The sequence below is a fragment of the Rhinatrema bivittatum genome, chromosome 3 (assembly GCF_901001135.1).
Source record: "Rhinatrema bivittatum chromosome 3, aRhiBiv1.1, whole genome shotgun sequence".
Lineage (NCBI taxonomy): Eukaryota > Metazoa > Chordata > Amphibia > Gymnophiona > Rhinatrematidae > Rhinatrema > Rhinatrema bivittatum.
Window position 1 is genome coordinate 569,185,990 of NC_042617.1, and position 24,175 is coordinate 569,210,164.

At 41.9% G+C, this 24,175-nt stretch overlaps 1 protein-coding gene across 2 annotated transcripts in view; it reads left to right on the plus strand.

Annotated features, from left to right (window-relative positions):
* Positions 1-24,175, plus strand: part of PLEKHG1 (pleckstrin homology and RhoGEF domain containing G1) — a 390,662-nt gene that overhangs the window by 294,875 nt on the left and 71,612 nt on the right. For both annotated transcript variants that reach the window (XM_029596546.1, XM_029596547.1), the window contains one exon: positions 20,548-20,617. In XM_029596546.1, the coding sequence (XP_029452406.1) occupies positions 20,548-20,617 (70 nt within the window). The remainder of the gene's footprint in view (positions 1-20,547; positions 20,618-24,175) is intronic.

The following is a 24,175-nucleotide window of genomic DNA, read 5'->3' on the forward strand; positions in this document are numbered from 1 at the left end:
AGTACTGTACTAATAAAAGGCAACCTGTCTGCCTTAATGGGACCGAGAGCCGTAGCCAGGCCATTTGGCACCTCTGGCCAAGTGAATAAAGTGTGCCCTCACCCTGAGCACAACAACTCGAGCTAGGACACTCAGTTAAAATGAGGGCGTTTTGATTTTTATTTGGACTTAGCAGTTTCCTCCAGCTCAGTCGGAACCAGTGCAGGGATCCTGGAACCATGAGCCTTCATTCACAGCTACTGGGGATCTCGTTTTCCACTTATTTTCTATCCCCTCCCCTTCCGGTCATTGCAGTGTCAGTCCTGGCCTGGGGGCCCATGCACCAGGGCTTCCTTCAAAACCCTGCAATCATGGGTCCCCAATCAAACCACTAAATGTCACACACCCCCCCCCCCCGGTCACCCCCTCGCCACACACAATTAAAAATTATTCAGATTTTACATGAAAAAGGAACATAAGAACATAAGAAATTGCCATGCTGGGTCAGACCAAGGGCCCATCAAGCCCAGCATCCTGTTTCCAACAGAGGCCAAACCAGGCCACAAGAACCTGGCAAGTACCCAAACACTAAGAAGATCCCATTCTATTGATGCAATTAATAGCAGTGGCTATTCCCTAAGTAAACTTGATTAATAGCCGTTAATGGACTTCTCCTCTAAGAACTTATCCAAACCTTTTTTGAACCCAGCTACACTAACTGCACTAACCACATCCTCTGGCAACAAATTCCAGAGCTTTATTGTGCGTTGAGTGAAAAAGAATTTTCTTCGATTAGTCTTAAATGTGTTACTTGCTAACTTCATGGAATTGCCCCCTAGTCCTTCTATTATTCGAAAGTGTAAATAACCGATTCACACCTACTCGTTCAAGACCTCTCATGATCTTAAAGACCTCTTCAGCCTTTCCTCATAGGGGAGCTGTTCCAGCCCCTTTATCATTTTGGTTGCCCTTCTCTGTACCTTCTCCATCGCAACTGTATCTTTTTTTGAGATGCGGCAACCAGAATTGTACACAGTATTCAAGGAGCGGACTCACCATGGAGCGATATAGAGGCATTTTATGACATTTTCTGTTTTATTAACCATTCCCTTCCTAATAATTCCTAACATTCTGTTTGCTTTTTTGACTGCTGCAGCACACTGAGCTGACGATTTTAAAGTATTCCATTATGATGCCTAGATCTTTTTCCTGGGTGGTAGCTCCTAATATGGAACCTAACATTGTGTAAGTATAGCAAGGGTTATTTTTCCCTATATGCAACACCTTGCACTTGTCCACATTAAATTTCATCTGCCATTTGGATGCCCAATCTTCCAGTCTTGCAAAGTCCTCCTGTAATGTATCACAATCCGCTTGTGATTTAACACTCTGAATAATTTTGTATCATCTGCAAATTTGATAACCTCGCTCATAGTATTCCTTTCCAGATCATTTATATATATATATATATATATATATATATATTGAAAAGCACTGGTCCAAGTACAGATCCCTGAGGCACTCCACTGTTTACTCTTTTCCACTGAGAAAACTGACCATGTAATCCTACTCTCTGTTTCCTGTCTTTTAACCAGTTTGTAATCCAAGAAAGGACATCACCTCCTATCCCATGACTTCTTAGTTTTCTTAGAAGCCTCTCATGAGGGACTTTGTCAAATGCTTTCTGAAAAATCCAAATACACTACATCTACCGGTTCACCTTTATCCACATGTTTATTAACCCCTTCAAAAAAATGAAGCAGAATTGTTAGGCAAGACTTCCCTTGGGTAAATCCATTGACTGTGTTCCATTAAACCATGTCTTTCTATATGCTCTACGATTTTGATCTTGAGAATAGTTTCCACTATTTTTTCCGGCACTGAAGTCAGGCTCACTCGTCTATAGTTACCTGGATCGCCCCTGGAGCCTTTTTTAAATATTGGGGTTATATTGGCTACCCTCCAGTCTTCAGGTACAATGGATGATTTTAATGATAGGTTACAAATTTTAACTAATAAATCAGAAATTTCATTTTTTAGTTCCTTCAGTACCCTAGGATGCATACCATCCGGTCCAGGTGATTTGCTACTCTTTAGTTTGTCAATCTGGCCTACTACATCTTCCAGGTTCACAGTGATTTCGTTCAGATCGTCTGACTCATCACCCCTGAAAACCAACTCCGGAACTGGTATCTCCCCAACATCCTCATTAGTAAACACGGAAGCAAAGAATGAATTTAGTCTTTCTGCAATGGCCCTATCTTCCCTAAGAGCCCCTTTAACCTCTCTGCATCTATTGGTCCAACCAACTCCCTCACAGGTTTCTTGCTTTGGATATATTTTAAAAAAGTTTTTATTATGAGTTTTTGCCTCTATGGCCAACTTCATTTCAAATTCTCTCTTCGCCGGTCTTATCAATGTTTTACATTTAACTTGACAATGCTTATGTTTTATCCTATTTTCTTCAGATGGATCCTTCCAATTTTTGAAGGATGTTTTTTTGGCTAAAATAGCCTGTTTCACCTCACCTTTTAACCATGACTGTATTCGTATTGCCTTCCTTCCACCTTTCTTAATGTGTGGAATACATATGGACTGCGCCTCTAGGATTGTATTCTTAAACTATGTCCATGCCTGTTCCACACTTTTAACCTTTGCAGCTGCAGCTTTCAGTTTTTTTCTAACTATTTTCCTCATTTTATCAGTTTCCCTTTTGAAAGTTTAGTGTTAGAGCTGCAGATTTACTTATTGTCCCCTTTCCAGTTATTAGTTTAAATTTGATCATGTTATGATCTCTGTTGCCAAGGACATTCAGAGGTAAAAATATCACTTACAGCAACATGTATATTATATTTAGGGCTTCTGAATTTTACTTAAAACTGAAAATACACTCCCAATGGGGAGATTGGGTTTTAGGTGCTCTGATGATATCATCCAGCTGGTGCAAGCTGCAGCCCGATGAGATTATTGGAGCAGGCCAGCAGGGAGCTGAAGTCATGCTGGTGCAAGAAGATGGTGCTGTGAGAGCATCGGGCTAGCAGGGAAACCCAGCCCCTGCCGGCCCAAGAAGACAGGTCATGGGAGCATCAGGCTGACAAGGAGCCCGAGCCCTGCTGGCCCAAGAAGACAGCTCATGGGAGCATCAGGCTGACAAGGAGTCCGAGCCCTGCCGGCCCAAGAAGACAGCTCATGGGAGCATCAGGCTGACAAGGAGCCCGAGCCCTGCCGACCCAAGAAGACAGCACATGGGAGCATCAGGCTGACAAGGAGCCCGAGCCCTGCCGACCCAAGAAGACAGCACATGGGAGCATCAGGCTGACAAGGAGCCTGAGCCCTGCCGAACTAAGAAGACAGCTCATGGGAGCATCAGGCTGACAAGGAGCCCGAGCCCTGCCGGCCCAAGAAGACAGCTCATGGGAGCATCAGGCTGACAAGGAGCCTGAGCCCTGCCGGCCCAAGAAGACAGCACATGGGAGCATCAGGCTGACAAGGAGCCCGAGCCCTGCCGGCCCAAGGAGACAGCTCATGGGAGCATCAGGCTGACAAGGAGCCTGAGCCCTGCCAACCTAAGAAGACAGCTCATGGGAGCATCAGGCTGACAAGGAGCCCGAGCCCTGCTGGCCCAAGAAGACAGCTCATGGGAGCATCAGGCTGACAAGGAGTCCGAGCCCTGCCGGCCCAAGAAGACAGCTCATGGGAGCATCAGGCTGACAAGGAGCCCAAGCCCTGCCGACCTAAGAAGACAGGTCATGGGAGCATCAGGCTGACAAGGAGCCCGAGCCCTGCCGGCCCAAGAAGACAGCTCATGGGAGCATCAGGCTGACAAGGAGCCTGAGCCCTGCCGGCCCAAGAAGACAGCACATGGGAGCATCAGGCTGACAAGGAGCCCGAGCCCTGCCGGCCCAAGGAGACAGCTCATGGGAGCATCAGGCTGACAAGGAGCCTGAGCCCTGCCAACCTAAGAAGACAGCTCATGGGAGCATCAGGCTGACAAGGAGCCCGAGCCCTGCTGGCCCAAGAAGACAGCTCATGGGAGCATCAGGCTGACAAGGAGCCCGAGCCCTGCCGGCCCAAGAAGACAGCTCATGGGAGCATCAGGCTGACAAGGAGCCTGAGCCCTGCCGGCCCAAGAAGACAGCACATGGGAGCATCAGGCTGACAAGGAGCCCGAGCCCTGCCGGCCCAAGGAGACAGCTCATGGGAGCATCAGGCTGACAAGGAGCCTGAGCCCTGCCGGCCCAAGAAGACAGCTCATGGGAGCATCAGGCTGACAAGGAGCCCGAGCCCTGCCGGCCCAAGAAGACAGCACATGGGAGCATCAGGCTGACAAGGAGCCCGAGCCCTGCCGGCCCAAGGAGACAGCTCATGGGAGCATCAGGCTGACAAGGAGCCTGAGCCCTGCCAACCTAAGAAGACAGCTCATGGGAGCATCAGGCTGACAAGGAGCCCGAGCCCTGCTGGCCCAAGAAGACAGCACATGGGAGCATCAGGCTGACAAGGAGTCCGAGCCCTGCCGGCCCAAGAAGACAGCTCATGAGAGCATCAGGCTGACAAGGAGCCCAAGCCCTGCCGACCTAAGAAGACAGGTCATGGGAGCATCAGGCTGACAAGGAGCCCGAGCCCTGCCGGCCCAAGGAGACAGCACATGGGAGCGTCAGGCTGACAAGGAGCCTGAGCCCTGCCGGCCCAAGAAGACAGCACAATTTGGTTCCTTTCTTATCGTTAGGGTTTTTGGTTGTTTTGCTTGGTATTGAATTTGATTTGGTAATGGATGGGGGAGAGGAGGGAAGTGGGAATGATTATTCCTCCGCTTATAGTTGAGGATCTGTGGTTGGTATATAGCAGATCATATGGAATTAAGAGAAAGGGTTGGGGGAAGGAGAGAGGGGGAGATGGGAATATGGGGGAATACAGGGAGACAAGATTGGGGAATATACTCAGTGACTGGAAACTCTTATTAGAGTTCATCATAAGGGAAGTGCATACATTAGATAATTGGTTATTTAGAGGATTTGGCCTAATGATATTGATCTCGGTGGGGAGGGGTGTTTGGCATTTGTTACAATGACTACTTTTAGATTGTACTCTCTCAATGTAAAAGGTTTAAACACGCCAATAAAGAGGCACTTGCTTTGTAAAGACCTTGCTTCTAAAATATCTCTAACATTTCTTCAGGAAACTCACTTGAAAAGTTGCTTTGAACATTTGACGCCTTCTCTTGATTTTCTACATAGATATTTTGCCCCAGAATCCAGCAAGGAACAATGTACTGGAGTTGCAATACTATTCTCCAAACATTTGATTTACCAGTTCATAAATTGCTATGAAGACCCTTTAGGAAGTTTTCTCTTAATACAAATAGAAGTAGGGGGTGCCTTTTACAGTTTGGTTAATCTCTATGCATCTAATGTAGAGCAAGGTGCCTTTTTTGACACACGAGCAGATAAATTACTAGAATAGGAGATGGGTCACATAATCTTGGGGGGGGAGGATTTTAATATTACTTGGCTACCAAAGTTGGATAACTCCACGGGAAGCAGCTTTACGTCATAATCACACAGGGCCATGTTGAAGAGCATCGATGAAGAGTTATAAACTTATAGATGCGTGGAGGCAATGCTTTTCCAAATGTAGGAATTAGACATTTTTCTCTAAACCGCATAATACTTATTCCAGAGTAGACTCTAACTTGATAGAAACATCTTTTGCTAATCAAGTGGTATATTCTGCTATTGGCTCAATCACATGGTCCAATCGTGCTCCAGTTTGGATAGATTTACCTTTCTCCCAAATACCCTGGAAAGTGATACTGGAGATTAAATGATTCTGTATTGGCAAAAGGAGGTACATTATATGCAATAATATTTGAGTATTTTTCTATCAATGACACAGAGAACATTTCACCCATGATTCTTGGGAATTACTTCAAATATGTTGTATGTGGAAAATTGATCTCTAGGGCCTCCTGTAAGAAAAAAAGAAGAGTGGAAGGTTAGAGAATTTCTATTGCATAAAATATCACTAGTGAAAGTGCATATAAATGCAACCCATCTACTTCAATAAGGTCACAATTATATGCAGCTAGAGAATATTTGAAATCTTTAGATACTGATATGTTGGTGTACCAGTTAGAATTGGTTAAACAAGTCACGTTTTGAGGAGAGAAATTAGGTGGGGAAACTATTAGCTATAAAGTTAAAAACTTTTATCTTCTTAGAATCATGTTAAAGATAAGGAATGTAATATGCTCCTTTCCCATATGGATATTAGAAAGAGATTTTTCAAGTTTTATGGGGAGTGCAGATAGGTCCATATGTGACTTGGAGATTGATAAATACCTTTATGAGGTAGATGTTCCCACATTGTCTCAGAAACAGCAAGTACTTTTAGATCAAGAAATACAAACCACAGAGCTACTTCAGGTCATAAAATATCTCAAAATTAGTAAACTTCTAGGCCTAGATGACTGCACTGCTAAATTCTATAAATCATTTGCATCTAGTATAGTTACCCCATGATGAAAATGTTCAATTACCTCAAAGATGCAGAATCATTTCCATCTGGGTCAAACTTGGCAGAAATAACATCATTAAATCAGGCAGAGACCGACATTTTGCGGATCCTATCACCCTATTTCCCTTCTTAATATTGATCTTAAAATCTTGGCTAAAATACTGGCAGATAAGTTGAATAAGGGTGATTGCTACCCTGGTTCACCCAGATCAAGGCAGTTTTATTCCACATAGGATGGCTGCTGACAATGTAAGAAAGATAATAGGTTTGATGCGTTCAAAGGGAAAATACTCCAGCTGTGTTTTTGTTAGTTGACGCGGAGAAGGCTTTTGATATGGTCCATTGGGACTTTTTACTGAGAGCCCTGGGGAAAATGAAATTTGGAAGTTTCTTTGTCAATTGGATTTGTAAATTATATTTTACATTTGAAGCCTGTGTCAAGGTTAATGGGGGATAATCGGATTTAATTACAGTGGCAAAGAGGAAAGCAGACAGTGCTGTCTGCTTTCCTCTTTGCTTTTGCTTTTTTTCTGGAATCTATGGCAATACAGATAAGAGATGTTTGTATATAGGAGTCAGGGTAGGGGGGGATAATTATAAACTCTCATTATTTGCTTGGCTGCTGATATAATGTTTACCTTAACGAACCCCAAAGAGTCTTTAACAGCAGCATTAACAGAGTTACATAGCTTTAGCAGGTCTCATTATTTAAGTTGAACCTTGATAAATCTGAGGTGTTAAATATATCAGTTCCTCAAGAACATATTTCCGATTTGAGGGAAAATGTTTCTTTTAAATGGGCTAAGAGATCTATCAAGTACCTAGGAATGTGTTATTGGAGCAAAACTGAGTAAATTGATTATAATGCATTGATTACAAATATTTTTGGGGATTTGGAGAAGTGGGAAGGGATAGGAATGTTATGGTTGGGGAGGTTGGCTGTGATAAAAATGAATGTTACCTAGATTACTTTATTCCAAATGTTACAGATCGCAATACTTAGGGAATAGCCACTGCTATTAATTGCATCAGTGGCATGGGATCTTCTTAGTGTTTGGGTAATTGCCAGGTTCTTGTGGCCTGGTTTTGGCTTCTGTTGGAAACAGGATGCTGGGGTTGATGGACCCTTGGTCTGACCCAGCATGGCAATTTCTTATGTTCTTATGTACTTAACAACATGCTAAAGCTGTGGAAGAGGAAACTATTTGGTTTTATATGGAAAAAGAAGCCGCCTAGAGTAGCCCGGAATGTAATGTTCCAGCCAAAGTTGAGAGGTGGTCTGGGTTCCCCTAATATTATGTGGAGAGACCATAAATTGTGGGTACAGTTGGAACAAAATCTGGTGGGAGCTCTGCCATTGACAGCAATGATTTGGCAACCTGAAAGAACTTGGAGCTCATTAAATATTCTTTCTCCAATTACTTCTCATATTTTACGTTTATGGAAATGTTGGCATTCTCAGTTAGTGGGTCAGAGACAATATTTTTATAGTTCTGCATTATATCATAATACTGATTTTGTACCAGGTTTTGAACAGAAACATTACCAGATGTGACATAATGGAGGAATAAGTCTTTTTTTTTTATTTATACTTTATTGGAATTTTAACAAATAACATTAAAAATATCCAAAACCAAACACATTGGAATACAAGGAAACTTTATCCACTGTACACCAAAGGAAAAATATATATTCCAACTGACTAGGCCCCAAGTATGGGAGGTTAATTCAGGCAAAATCTAATAAGGTAAAAAATAAAAAATCTGTAATTACAGTAGTGAGAGAGAATTTCAACTAGATGCTGTTTATACCTTACAAAACAATCAAATTGTATTATTCCTCATTACGTCCCCTTATCCCCAAAAAGGTCTCAAGGTGGGTAGGGTCTTGAAATATAAACTTATTCTTCCGGTTATGTAACAAGACATTTGCAGGGGAATTTTAGGGAAAAAAAACTGCCCCAGAGATAAAACTCTTGGCTTTAATACCAAAAATTGTTTCCTCCTCAGCTGAGTGCTTCTGGCAACATCAGGGAATGTTTGAATTTTTTGACCACAGAAAAGAAGATCTTTATTTTTAAAATATTTCTGAACCACCAAGTTTTTATCTTGTTCACTACAGAATGATACCAGGAGAGTAGCTCTGGTGGGTATATCATTAATAGAAGCCTCCAAAAGGGAGGTCAAATTAGGACTATCCCCTTGCAAAATATCCAGTTCTTCTTCCCTCCCTTCAGACCTAATCTTAAACCTAGGAATATAATACATTTTAGAAATAGTCATTTCTTTTACAGTGGAGATAGACAAAACTTCACCAAGATATTTTTTAAGCAACTCAGTTGCTGATAATAACCTTGAAATAGGAACATTTAGGAAATGAAGATTCCTTATACGAATCTCATTTTCCAAATTTTCAAGATGTTTTTGTACCATTAAACTATCCTTTATAAAGGAATTATTAGATAGTTGTAAAGAAGTTATTTGAGCTGCTGTAGACATTGAAGTAGCTTCCAAATGTGTTACGCGAGTACCATGTTCATCCAAAATATTTTTAGTTTCAACTGAAAATTTACCAAACTGAGATATAGAGTATGATAATGACTTTTCCATATTAATAAGTACCTTCCACACGTCAACTAACGTTACATTTTTGGTATCAATAGATTCTGAACCAAAACTTCCAAATTGAGGTGGCACCCCTAATGAAAGAGATCTAGAGTCCACTTGAGTCCCCGATTGCTCAGTAATTTCTGCTATGCCATCCTGTGGGATGGAAACTACTGGGTCCCGATTTTGTTGCAACATCTGAGGATTAGCTTCAGGAGAATCCATCAACATGTGAGGTAACGGCTGTTGGCTAGGACTCTCTAAGGACGCTGACGAAAGGAAATCTCCAGGATAGAGCTTCTCATAAATCGACTCACCCTTCGAGCCACATGTAAGTCCGTGGGTCCTCTCACAACAGGCAAACCAGGCGATGATGTTAAAACATTTGTCTTCCTTTTCCTTCCCATATATCTTCTATTATAAAGAAAAGAAAAAACGCTAGAAGGGACACGCCCCTTTGGCGAGTGACTTCGGCTATGTGCCGCAGCCCCTCGGGCTTTATCTGGTTGTCGGTCCCCGAATGATGGGGTCGGGGAGTGTCCCACGGCACAGTGGGCTCAAGTGGAAGAGCCCTTAATGCAATCCTCTACCCAGCCTCCCGGATGGGAGGGAGTTCTCTCCAAACTCCTCCGATGGAGGAATAAGTCTGATGGAAAATTTATGGGATGGGAAAGAGGTGATAAAGTTTGAAAATCTAAGGGCTAAGTTAATCCACAGGGCAAGGATTTATATTTATATTTCCAAAGAAGACATGTTTTAATGTCCAGACAGATTAGGGATGACCTGCTGAAGGGCAAGACTATATTTAAGGAATATTGCAGTTCGGTGGATTCTTTAAAGGGTACCAATACTAAAATATATAACCATTTGAACAAAGAACTGCCTAAGACTTTATCTCATATAATTGCTTGGAGAAAGATATTGGTACTGAAATATCAGAGGGTGAATGGGATTTTGCCTTATTACATACTAGGAAGAGTTCCAGTTCTACTTTTATAACCAAGAACCGCTATAAGGTTTTCTTGAGATGGTATCTTACTCCTGAGGAGTTGTATAATGCATTCCTGAATGCTGGTGATAAATGCTGGAGAGAATGTGAGAATAAAGGCACATTTTTTTTCATATGTAGTGATTATGCCTTATTTCGGGGTAAGATATATTCTTTCTTGGATGAAGTGGTAGTCAAAGACATGATACCATCCCCCAAACAAGCTTTGCTGAATATTTCATCAGAATACGGCATCAGCTATACACAGCTATTATTACAACTGGTATTGGTTGCCCAAACGTGAGGTTGCTTATCAATGGAAGAACCCAGAGGACTGCTCCATAATAGCAGTACATAAGCATATCGATTGTATGTATATGCTAAATATGATCACTGGCTCTAGACATAATAAGAAATCCAAATTAAAACTAAAATTGGCCACTATATGTATGGTGGAAAACCAGGCTTAAATCTTGATTGAAGTCTTTTGTTCTCTTGCAGTCTGCTGTCCGTATTATTGTTGTTTCCAATGTAATGCTGGGTGAATTTTTTGTTTTGTTGTAGCTGTGGAATAATAGAAGTCCTTGGTATATTTTGTTATTTTCAAGTTAACTAAACTGATATCAGTTGATGTTGATGAGGGGTTGTGGGGTGGGACGGGACTGGACTGGATGAGGGAGTTAATAGAAAAACAAATTGTGTACATTTGTTTGTGTATGTCATTTGATAGCTCATGTTATTGTGTATTTGTGTTTACATTTTTACACAAAACTTTAAATTGAAAAAAATATGTATTTATAATAGATTTTACATGGAAAAGGATATTCAAAGTACAATTTTCTGAGATAAAAATATCACTTAACATGGATATGATATTTACATGTACTGCTGTGTTGCCAACCAAAAAACCTTGCATAAAAGCAAAAAAACCACTTGAAACTCATATAGTATTAAGCTGATTGTAGCGCATGTTGTGTGTGGGCACAACTGTCAGAAAGCCATAAGCAAACTGAATTACAATTACAATATAGTAAATCCATTGCAAAACAGCTCTAACTGCCAGACCTCAAACAGCAAAAGGACTAGCCATGAAAAGACAGCACTGCAAACATTACATCTAGGAAACAGAACAAGCCAGGTTGCTATAGAGCTGTACACAGACACTTCACGTTAGCAGAATAACTCACCTTGGCCACACATGCAGAATACAGACAGACCCCACCAAATAAAGAATTCGTAGACTATAAAATATAAATATAAGCAAGTAAACAAAAACTAACTTGGAAATGGCAAGAAGCCAGACTCTGTATGCAGTGCAACAATGGAAAAACAGAAATATCAACAATCTAAATCACTTAGTAATAATGAACTTTATGGAGCTGGAAATACTAACTTTAATCACATAAATAGAAATGAAGGGGAATCATAATGAGTTTAATACCATCTGTGGCTTTTTAGTGATGGTGCTAACCTTGTTATAATTTCCTTCCGTTTCTATTTATGTGATTAATGTTAGTATTTTCAGCTCCATAAAGTTCATTATTACCAACAGGTCTATCCTGTAAAGTGCGTCCGCGGTTTCCCCGTCCCTAACCGGCTCTCTACTCACTTTCCGGCCGCGTTAGCCCTTCCTGCGATCCCGAATCCCCTTTAACCTACTCCTACCGCGTCCTAAAAGCCCCGGCCAACCCCTTCCGCACGCGGCATGCATATTGCATGCAAACGAGCGAATTAGCTATTCCCTAGCATCCCGTAACCCGCGCCCCGACTATCGCTACCTTTCCCTGCCGTTTTGTCGCGCGTTTAACCTGCTAACTTACCACCTACCCTGACCCCTGCGGTAGAGGCAGGGGTCAGGGTAGGTGGCAAGCTTTCCCCCAGCCCGGACCCGACCCGACTCGACTTACTTTTGCAGCCATCCGGCCAAGAAGGTATCGTGGCTCCCCTTTTTTTTTTTTTTTTTGCTTCGCCGCTGTCAGTCTGTTCTCCCTCCTCCCGGAGCAAGGCTGCTTTTCGCGCCCTGCTTCGGGAGGAGGGGAGAAGAGATGACAGCGGCGAAGCAAAAAAAAAAAAAAGGGGAGCAATTTTGGTTTTTTTTCAAAATTTTGTTTTTTTTCCAAAAGCGACAATTTTGGGTTTTTTCCAAAAGCGACTTTTGGGATCTGTCAAGATCCCAAAAGTAAGTCGCTTTTGGACGCCTGCACAACTTACTTTTTTTTGCAGCCATCAGCAGGAACACATGGCGATCGTGGCTCCCGTAGCTCCTCCCCACGAAGATGGCCGCCTGCACTGGGGAAAGCGTGCAATTGGCCGCTGAAGATGTGACGTCACGACGTTTGGCGTCACGGGATGTGACGCCACGTCTTGAGCGGCCAATTGCACGCTTTCCCCCGTGCAGGCGGCCATCTTCGTCGGGAGGAGCTACGGGAGCCACGATCGCCATGTGTTCCTGCTGATGGCTGCAAAAAAAAGTAAGTTGTGCAGGCGTCCAAAAGCGACTTACTTTTGGGATCTTGACAGATCCCAAAAGTAAGTCGCTTTTGGAAAAAAACCAAAATTGTCGCTTTTGGAAAAAAAACAAAATTTTGAAAAAAAACCAAAATTGCTTTTGGTTTTTTTTCGCTTCGCCACTGTCAGTGTCTATTATCCCCTCCTCCCGGAGCAAGGCTGCTTTTCGCGCCCTGCTCCCGGGAGGAGGGGAGAAGAGACACTGACAGCGGTGAAGCAACTTACTTTTAGCTTTTCGTTTTTTCGCTTTTTTTTTTTTTTGCTTCGCCGCTTCGTACTGCCAGTCCCTTCTCCCCTCCTCCCGGAGCAAGGCTGCTTTTCGCGCCCTGCTTCGGGAGGAGGGGAGGGGGGACTGGCAGTCCCGACTTCCTGGTATCTGTCATTTCAAATGACATTTGAAATGACAGATACCAGCGTGGCGTGAAGCGTTAGGCCCGCGCACCCAGGATACTGTATAGGCGCTCTATCCAGTAAAATGGGTTGCGCGGGCCTAAGGCTTCACGGACGCGGTTTACATTTACATAAAATTAATGTTCAGGATCGAGCGGTAGGTGAGCTGCACTGTGCGTGCGGCAACCGCGGGTGCCGCAGGCACTAACGCAGCTCTTCCTACCGCTCGGTACAGGATAGACCCGCAAGTGATTTAGATTGTTTATGTTCAAGTAGTTCATTAGAGAAAATAGAAACATCACTATTCCTCATGTGACATCAAATAATAAAATCAAGAAATATGACATCATTCATGATAGAAAAACCATACTGACAAAAAGAACAAATATTTCAAAACAGTTGACAAAAAGAATAACATCTAATTAAAAACTCAAGTGAGAAAATTTGTAAATTTTCCAAACAAAAAATATTTAAAACAGACACATCGAATAAAATTCCTCCACTCTCCATTCCTGAGAACCTTTGATTTCCAGATTGCCTGAACTTGTCATGGGTTAGCAGAGAGAGAGTGGGGTGGCTGCACACAAATGTTCTCCTCTCACACAGAATGCATGCTCCGTCATACATGCTTTCTCTCCCTCGCTCGTATACATGCTTAGTCACGTACACATCCTCTGTCGAGCGTACACACGTGCTTTTCAACCCACATATTCATCTCCCCCTTTGGAAGCACAAGCAGCAGTAGCCTCCTCCTTCGGGCTCTGTGGCTGACAGGACGACTTCTCTTTTTTTGAGCTTCTCTGCCTCCTTATCATCTGTTCGTCAGCCACACAGGGTCGAATTGACACTGCTCTGCCGCCTGCTCCATGTGTGCCAACGCTGCAGCCTGCTCCTGCTCATAAGGGGTGCTGCCATGGCATCTCCTCCATCCTGTCCACGCGACACCAAGCTCCTCTTCAGGGCCCATGCGGGCAGGATGGCGGAGCTGCCATCACAGCACTGCCCCCAAAATTGTGGAAGCACTTGGCTGCCTAATGCTTCCACAATTTCTATTTTTCTTCATTGCCAGTATAATATGTATTTATTTATTTAAAGATTTTATATACCGATGGTCATTGGGAACATCTCATCGGTTTACATGAAAACAGAATGCAGCAAATATGCTTTACATAAAACAAAGAACTGAGAATATGAAGTGGCAATATAACTAAATATAACTAAATTGGTCTTCCTAAGGCTCGCGTTAACGGATCTTCATTACGGTGCCTCATTATTTTTGGATAGTTCTCAATTACTGAGCCTGTATTTGTGATGCTGCGAGGGCTGAAGAACAAATGTGATATTAACCTTCACATTTCCAAGGCTGATCTTAGCAGGAAGCTTCATTTCTCTTCATAGTAGCGCTTGTGCTTCCGTGGGCAATCTCAGGGCTTGCACAAGCCTGACAGGAGGAGAGGGAAGTTCAGATAAGCACCGCAGCACAGCCTTCCAGAGGAAACGCTTGATATCGTGGCTAGAAATAATTTAAATTAATTTGTTTCCTTCTCAGAGTGTGCTGTGTTATGAAATCATACTGCGTACATTTAGGGGTAGATTTAAAAAAAAAAAAAAAAAAGAGAGCACACGCGTGTCCATGTGCACGCGATTTTATAACATGCACTTGCTGGTGCGCAAGTGTTATAAAATTGCGGGTGGCACGTGCAAGGGGGGAGACATATAGGCAAAATCCGGCGACGCATCATCCGGCTTCTCCGGTTCCCTCCGAGTCCGTTGCAATTAAGGAGGGGACTGGGAGGGAACTTCCCTACCCTAGGTACCCCTCGTTTGTTTTTTTTTACCTTTTGCGCCTGCAAAGGAGCTGTAGCAAGTTGCGCGCGCCGGCACCACAGCAAATGGCCGCTGTACCGGGCGCCTCTAATCCCATCCCCCACCCCCCCCGGACCGCCCCTCTGCCAAGGCCCAGCCCTTGCGCACGTAACAGGGGTTACGCATGTGGCTGGGCTTCTTTTAAAATGGCACGCGAGGCCCGGCCGCGCGCGCGCGTAACCCTCCCTGTGTTTTATGCACGCGGGCCGTTAAAAATTGGGCCGTTGGCACTTTGGAATCAGCCGCGTGGAACTGCCATTTCGGATCACCTGCAGATGTGCTCCGGTCATTGCAAATAGTTCAAATAAAAAAACGATTGCTTCCCAAAACGTTTGTCAAATAACAGGCGTTAAAAAGGTCTGGATAATAGGCAGTTTCAGACAAGTGCACGTTTGATGTGCACCTGAGGAGAACTCTTTCTCTCTCTCTCTTCTGGCTGTGCTCTGGATTAAAAAGTCCTGACTCGTTTGAACACGTCATAAAGCATCAGGTAGCGCTCGGCAGGGCACGTCCTGTGCTCTATCGGCGCAACTCGCTCTTTTTCTGATAACTGTTGTGGTTCAGCCAATTCGAATGGCGTTTGGAACATTCCGTGGCGCAAAACAGTAGGAAAACGCTTGGCTACATACTCAGACTTTAAACCAAATCTTATTGGCGATATTTTTTTTTATAATAAAATTACTGTATAAGAGCATTAATAATAGGTGAATTTTCAAATGATGCGTGCATAAAAATGATCATGTACGCGAGAATATGCTAATTTAAAAACCACTGCATACGCACATAAAACAAGGCCTGCCTCCTACATCTGCGTGTGTGTAAAATAAATAAATAAATAAATAAAAAGGGGGGGCCAGCATGCACTGGCACTTGCCATATTAAAAGCTGCCCAAGTTTTTTCCTTGCATATATTAACTTTTGCTCAGTATCTGATATAAGTGATCGTAAACACCTTAAAAGTGAGGGGTCTGGGTGATGTGGGGCGACTTCAGGCTGAAGAGCCAGGAGGGTGTTCCTGAGCCACAGACAGACTAGGCAGGCTGGAGGACTAATTAGTAAAACTGGTAATTTCCTTGTCTCACACACACACATTACAAAATGTGACTATTTATGCACATAAAAGCCGACAACCGATGAGAAAAATACGCGATTTAAAACTTCTCATGTAAACGATTATAATTAGGAGCGCAACTATGTGTGTAGAGCAGATTTGCACCACTTTAACCGGATACATTTTGACTTCTCCGGCTAAGTGACGGCCTTTGCTGCCGCTTAGCCAGATAAGTCTGAAAATCCCCGCTACTTATCCGGCTAAGGCCTGGATTTTCCATTCTCGCAGAGAATGGTGAATCCAGCGTTGGGGGGGGGGGGCGAAGGGGAAGACGGGCCTGCGAAAGCTGGCAGCGATCGCACCACCGCGGTGTTATCGCTGCCGGCTTTCGCTACTGGCGACGATAACGTAGCTTACCTTACCTTATCGCCGCCAGCAAAGGTACCGCCGCGTCCGCCTCCTCGCCACTCCGCCCTCGGCAAGCTTAGAAAATGACCCCCTAAGATAGGTGGGTAAGTTTTAAAATGGGGCACATTTAAAACTAATTGGAGAAAGTTCTTTTTTACTCAACGCACAATTAAACTCTGGAATTTGTTGCCAGAGGATGTGGTTAGTGCAGTTAGTATAGCTGTGTTTAAAAAAGGATTGGATAAGTTCTTGGAGGAGAAGTCCATTACCTGCTATTAAGTTCACTTAGAGAATAGCCACTGCCATTAGCAATGGTTACATGGAATAGACTTAGTTTTTGGGTACTTGCCAGGTTCTTATGGCCTGGATTGGCCACTGTTGGAAACAGGATGCTGGACTTGATGGACCCTTGGTCTGACCCAGTATGGCATGTTCTTATGTTCTTAAAAAACTATTTATCCAGCTATATTTTATATTACATTGCGTGTATATTTTAGATATGCAAACTTGTTGGTAGGTAAATGTATGCACATTTTATATCATCTGCCCATTGCAATAATCTAGCATGGGTAGTGCCAAAGCTTGCACTGCAAGTCTAATAACTGCCTGTGACAACATCCCTCAAATTCTCTACAGCAGCATGGCTTATTCTGTTTCTCCTAATAGGATATGTATTGGTGTTTTAGGGTCTGGTTTAATAGTTTCAGTGTTACCTTTTCATAGGCAGGGTTGTTACTATTTGAGTGTTTTACTGTAATATAATTCTCCACTTCAGGGGTTAACAATGAGTATCACCAAAACAAGTAGGCATGTAGACTGGAGCCTTGAAAGATGCATATCATTTCCCTTGACGAAGAAATTCAGTTTTTCGAAACATGGCTTTGTCCGGAGGTGCTTAAAGTCGCACAGAAAACATTTTAAGCTAATACTAAACTAATGGAGGATTTGTGAAGTCACACAATCTAGCATTTAATTTGAGCAAAACAATTTCTGAATTCTGACCCGTTTGGTGATACGAGTTGAATGGGACGTGCGGGTTTATAAGCTGCTTGAACGGCATTTGACTTTCTCAAACATTTTTGACAAATTTTATAAAGAAAAAAAATGACATAAAATAAAAAATATGTTGTAACCTGTGGGGTTTCTGGCACATTCTATGGTGGAAGGTGCTAAGTTGACGATTATGTGATTGAGAAGACCAGATGTTAAACCATTATGTTGGAGTTTTGCTAAATGGTCAAATTATGAAACTACCACTTTTCTACTTCACAAGTTTTTGGTCAGTTAAGAGTATTTTTGAACAGAAGTATTATACCCCTTGCATTTGAGTTAGTAGTGAGGGTTAGTATCCACAATCTTTGGTACTATTTGAGCGTTGGCAGTTAAAAGTAAAATTTAATACCCGTGTGCATGCACACATGTGCACGTGTTTGGCGCGCACACATGGATGCACCAGTTTTATAACATATGCAGATATATGCGCACGCGTTATATAATTGGCTATCCGCACATGTGCGTGTGATTTTATATTAATGCTCGCATGTGCGGGCGAATGCCATCTCAAGCCCTTAAATGGGGGGACGTTTAGTAGGTACATGCGGCAACGCAATAGGCCTTTTCCCCAGTTCTTTCCCAGTTTGTCCCATTAAAGGAGAGGACTTCCTTAAACCCAGCTGCTAACTTGCCTCTTTTTCACTCTATTCCCCAAACCCTCAAAACTCCACTAACTAGCGTATTTTTTTGGTTACCTGACTTACACGCCGTGTGTAGCAGAAGTAAAATTACGCATGCGTGTAAATACTTATGCACTGGATTCATGCTACAGACCTGACTCGCCCATGCCCCATCCAGACCACGCCCAAGCTCCTCATCTTTTGGTGAGAAAATGTTTATGCGCGTATCAGGAGATACACCTGTACCCGCGCTGGCTTTAAAATCTGCGTGGCGCGCACCAGGCCAAGTCACGCGCGCATCTCCCGGCTTTGGCATGGGTAGGGCTTTTAAAATCGACCAGTTAGTGTTTTTTTTTGATGTGGGAGGTTACTGTGTTGTAATTGTATTTTAATTCACTCATGGCTTTTTGAGTGCCAAGCTCGCACTCCGTGCATGTTACAACAGGCCTAATGCCATATGGGTTCCAAGCATCTGTTTACTTTTTTTGCACGGTTTTCTGGTCGGCACGAAGAGCTTGGAAGTGCTGTCACAGTGGTTTTGTAAAAACCAATTGGTTTTAAATATTGGAAAAACAGAATAGATGTATATTAGTGGGGGGATTCTCCAAATTGCCCACTGAAGCTTAGACTAGATGATGTGGAGCTGGTAGGTGTCCAGAAGGTTAGGAATTTAGGTGTGCTATGTGATGATTTATGGTCACTGGAGAATCGTATTTTAAATTTGGTGAAAGGCATATTTTTTAAATTGAGATTGCTAAAGAAAATTTGAGGGATCTTGTCACAGGCAGTTGTTAGACTTGCAGTGCAAGCTTTGGCACTACCCAAAATGTGGTAATATTGCGGTATATAAAACCTGTAAACGAATGAAATGAAGCAGGAGCAAGTCCTAAGCCTAAGGCATTATATAAAGAGCAAACCTAGCTCGGGATACTAGAGTGCACCAAATGAATGATGAGGCACAAAAGCTCTTTAAAGGGTCAAAGATGGCAGGTGAGCACAATAAATTGTCTTTATAGTGGTCTGAAACTCAATCTCTGAACATTTGTCTCTCTTCCCTCAGATTACATTACCATGCAGGCAGCTCCTGGTAGTTGTCTCCCATTGTGTGTTGGTAGGGGGCGGATACATCTCTGTTTTAAATTACTCAAGAATTTCCTAACTTTGTTAAAGGCGGTTGTAGTTTTCAATAGGCAGAATTAGAAGTGTTAGAGTTACATTATTGTTGGTTTAAAAGTGATGGCAACATTAAAAGTAACAAAATCCTGAAGGAAAACTTGGTGGTAGAGGAAACAAATGTGTTTTTGTGTGAAATGAACTTAAAATCAGTTTTTGCATTGCAGCCTGCCCTGAATTCAGCTGCACGACTTATCTTTCACCAACATTGCTATGCTCACATCACCCCTCTTCTGAAGTCACTGCATTGGCTCCCTATCTGCTCCCGCATACGGTTCGAGCTCCTCTTTCTCACCTACAAATGCCTTCACTCTGCAGCTCCTCACTACCTCTCCTCTCTTTCTGCTGTAGTGTCTACACCCTTCCTTGGGCACTCCGCTCATCAGACAAGTCACTCCTATCTGTGTCCTTCTCCTCTACTGATAATTCCCAACGCCGTGCTTTCCAGCTGGCTGCGCCGTGTGCTTGGAATAGTCTTCCTGAACTGGTGCATCATGCTCCCTCTCTCGCACCGTGTTTAAATCCCACCTAACTCATCTTCAGATTGCTTTTAAATCTTATGCCTGATTGTCTGCTTTTAGTCTTGTTAACTGACTTTCTTTTCTTTTTAACCCTTGTCTTGCTTTATGAAATACCCCAAGTCTCTTGTCCTGTGTGACTGTCTTGTTTGATTGTAAGCTCTGTTGAGCAATGTGCTTGACCATGCTAAGTAAGTTGTGAAGCACTATAGAAATGTATAGTGGTAATAGAAGTAGTAGTGGAATAAATACAAGAGGAAAAGAAATATTGAAAATGTCCCCAGGTTTTATTTACCCCCAGCTATGCACACCTTACCCAGGGCATCTCTCTCATCTCATAATAAAAATAAAATGAAGTAAGAACGGCATAGAATCAATTTATGATCCAAAAATATAGGGTGGGGTTAATACTTTCTTATAATTGGTCTATGCTATAATTCAATTAAGTTTTCTGTTAGAGCTGTCCACGTTGACTTTATTCAGCATTAACAGGTCTTTGATTCCATATAATGTTATTTATTTCTTCATTCTTATATACTGTTCCCACAGACTGAATCCTGGTCAATGCGGTTTATAACATTAAACATTCAACACAATAATAAAATACAAAAACTTCAATAATACATCCAATAAAAACAAATAAAATAAAAACGTAAAGAAAACACAAAGGGTGAATTTCAAAAGCCTTTCTGTTCCAGTGCCATGACATTGATGGCATCCTCGTCTGCCTCAGAGATCTTCAAATCCTGCTTTGGTTCTGCTTGTGTATCATAGGAGGAGATTACAAACCACTGTGATACGTGTACATATAATGTGTGCTGAGTGAAATACTACACGTGCTTATTATGCTGGGTTTTTTTCTGTATTTTATTAGTGGACTTCTGCAAGATTTGGAGAACTGTGAAAATGATCCTGTGGGTATAGCTGAATGTTTTGTTTCAAAGGTAAGCTTTAATGTTTTCTCATGAAGGAAGAACCTGGCTTGATTGGTTGATCTTGAGACTTTGCTGGTCCATAATGGTGAAGCTTACCAACTGGTTTCATATCAGGATGGAACAAAATCGGTACATTTTAGTGACCAAACAGCATTCGCATGTAGGCTGTGTAATTTCTTTAGAAGTTTCTACAGACCAACTAAAGCCAGAGAAAATGATATCTGTAGCAGAACTGTTCATAACACTCGTGCAAATTGCACTGGTTTAATGAACAGTCCTGCCACAAATATAATTTTCTCTGTCTTTAGTTGGTCTATAGAACTAGAAACATCTAAAAAAAAAAAAATTCCAAAGCATATATGTGAATGTTTTTGGTCACTCAAGTTTCATGACTGCATTTCACATTATTTTGACTCAGTACCTGGGGTAATTTTACAAAATAGTTAAACACAAAGGAAACGAATTGTTCCTTCAGGTGGTATGAAATGATGTGGCTTTGCCTAGGTTGCTATGTACATAGCAACTGCATAACTCTGCTTATTTCACCTAAGGGGTACATTCTAGTCCAGTGGAAAACACCTGTCTAATTAAAAAGAAAGAGAACATGTTACTCTGTAAGTAAGAATAGTATTTACAGGCCTTAAATGTGCTGCATATTGGCCTAAGATATCAGTAATTCATGAGTAGTTCTTTTTGAGAGTCCATAGTAATATTTCTCAACTTGTCCTATGGCAACAGTAGAATTTGAAATGCTATGAATTTCAAATAAAAATCTGTTCCAGGCTTTTCCTATAGTCTTTATGAATATACAATACTTCACACTGTATGTTTAGACAATCAGTATTAGGTTGCTGTACATAAAATAGTTACATTTTATCATTTTATGGGTTAAGTGAATTAATCTAGGTAAATCCTCTTTTTAGGATCTTCCCTTTGATGCTATTGGGCACTGCAGAGGTTGAAACAAGCTTAAGCAGTCTTGGGAGGTTCTTCCAGATTCAGTGGTGGTGGATGGGAGAGGGACATGCTCCTAGGCCCAAGGGTGATCAGTAGCACATTCCTCGCTCCAGAAATGCTCCAATAAAATACACATTTACTGTTGCAAAAATGGTTGTAGGAAATAAAATGTTTCCAATAGTTACATAAAAAAAAAAAATCAAGGTTTATAGTCCCTCAAAAACGTCTACAGCCTACAGCATTGAAAGTTCCTCAAGTCCCATTGGCCTTCCTTTCCTTCCAAGACTCCTTTAATAGCAAATGTGGGATCATTTTTTACTTTAACATACTCTCCCTGTAAATACATGCATGCCCTGCAACTCCTTGAACTGATTCTCCTATCCTCCGACCTTGGTTAGATACCTTCCTCTAGATGTCGATGCAGATTCTTCATCAAAACACAACACTAACTTCTCTTATTACAAGACAAATAGACATGATCTGGAAAGAACAGATCAGAATTGAGAGGAAGAAAAAAAAATGTATAAGTAACTAGAGTATGCTTTTTTCAGGAAGGACAACTTAGTTATGTCGTCTTTAGCAAACTATAGACCCATTTCATCCACTGGTTTTCTCACCAAACTAATTGAAGCCGTTGTCTTGAAACAATTATCTGAATTAATTGAGAAACATAATATACTTGATGAGTTTCAGTCCGGATTTAAGCTTTCAATGAGCACGGCGATCCTATTCTCTCTCCATTTGATTCAATAAGGAGAGAACTAGAATCTATCCCAGAGTATGCCCTTGTGACACTTGACATCTCATTAGCATTCAATACTGTAAATCACAAGATATTGCTGAATAGGCTAAGGCAGATTGGGATACCTGGAATTGGTTCAGACCCTATTTAACAAATAGGCAACAGCAAACAACTGTTGATGGTGTTGCTTCCGATTGGTTCTCAGTGTGTTCTGGTGTTCCACAAAGGTCTGCATTGTCAGCACTTTTATTTAACATTTACCTATCCCCAATGTGCTGATTGCTTACTACTCTTTGCACAGGCTATTGAATCTATGCAGATTTTGTGCAATTTTATAGCCCATTGGCAAAGTCATGGTCTGACGCTTCTATGCTGATCTCACTCTGTATCAAAAGTATAAAACAATGGCTCTTTCACAACAAACTTTTGTTAAATATAGCAAAAACTGAAGTTGTAATTCAATGTAGTGCCTCTATGAATATTCCACAATTATTCTAGTAGTGGTTGAAACAATCCAGATATTTCAGCATGCCTGTAGCTTAGGGGTAATTGTTGATTCAAGATCATCTTGTACCCCCCGTATTAGATCTGTTGTTAGAGCCAGTTTTTACAAACTACTTCTATTAAGAGATCTCAAGCCACTTTTACTTCCTAATAATTTTCACAGTGGTAAAGACATATTTATTTGTGGTGATAGATTATTGCAATTCCTTGTACCTGGGGATTCCTGCATCCTCAATTAAACCTTTGAAATTGCTAAAAACAAATGCAGTGGATCGACTGATCTCCATACATAACAAAAGTGATCATATGATATCTCACCAGTCCTTAAGGATTTACATTGGCTACCTATTCACATTAGGGTTAAGTATAAGGTGGCAAGGCTGACACAAAAATTGCTGTCGATTGAGTCACTACCCTGAATTAACACAATGTTGTGGGTTTAAAACCCTACCAGAGCCTTGCATTCTTCACAAAAGGCTCTTCTGGATGTCCCTTCGGTGAAATTATCTATGGTACGGGACAATCTGTGCTCCCCAGTGATCCCTGTCCTGTGTGGATCAATGTAAATCCTGGAACAGCCAGTCTGTACTACAAGAAGGCTCCTAAATTCCATAAATGCTGAGTGAAGTTTGGAAACAGGATGCTGGGCTTGATGGACCATTGGTCTGACCCAGTATGGCAGAACTTATGTTCTTGTGTACAAGTGTTTTTGTGGTGGTTAAATTATGATGTTTTTATGTACTGGGTCTTTATGCTGATATGGCTTGCATTTGGAATAATGAGCAGTCTGTAGATCAGCTGTAGTTACTTCAATTAACATTTGTAAAACTGAGGTGGATGAGTTCCTTGACCAATATTTCAGGATATTCAGAATAAAGGAGCTTCCGTTTTGTAGCTGCATATCCAGACATTTGCTCTTGGGGGGTGGGGGATGGGAGGCTATTTAACTGGCTGTGAATGATTTGTGCAGTTCTGGTATCAGCTGATAAATATTAGATCTTGCAGCTGATGGGTTGGTAAAAACATTCTTTTTTTTTTTCTAATAAAGAATATTCTGCCTCTGTCTTTAGAATGACAGTAGTTAGCTTTGCCATTCCTAAACCCTTTTTTTAGATGGTGTGAGATGATGGACGTAGTAGATGAACATAAAGCTGGTCAGTGAACACATGCTTTTATTTTAAAGGTCGTCTTCCCTTAGAAAAAGATTAGAATTTAGAAAGAATTCTCGGGGAACTCACAAAGCATCAGTAATTGCATTCTGCAGTGCACCTTGAGGCATTTGAGTTTACATTATGGATTTTTTTTTTTTTTTGTCCTAAGGACAAAGAGGACTTCCAAAATTGGAAAATGAAATTTAGCTCTGT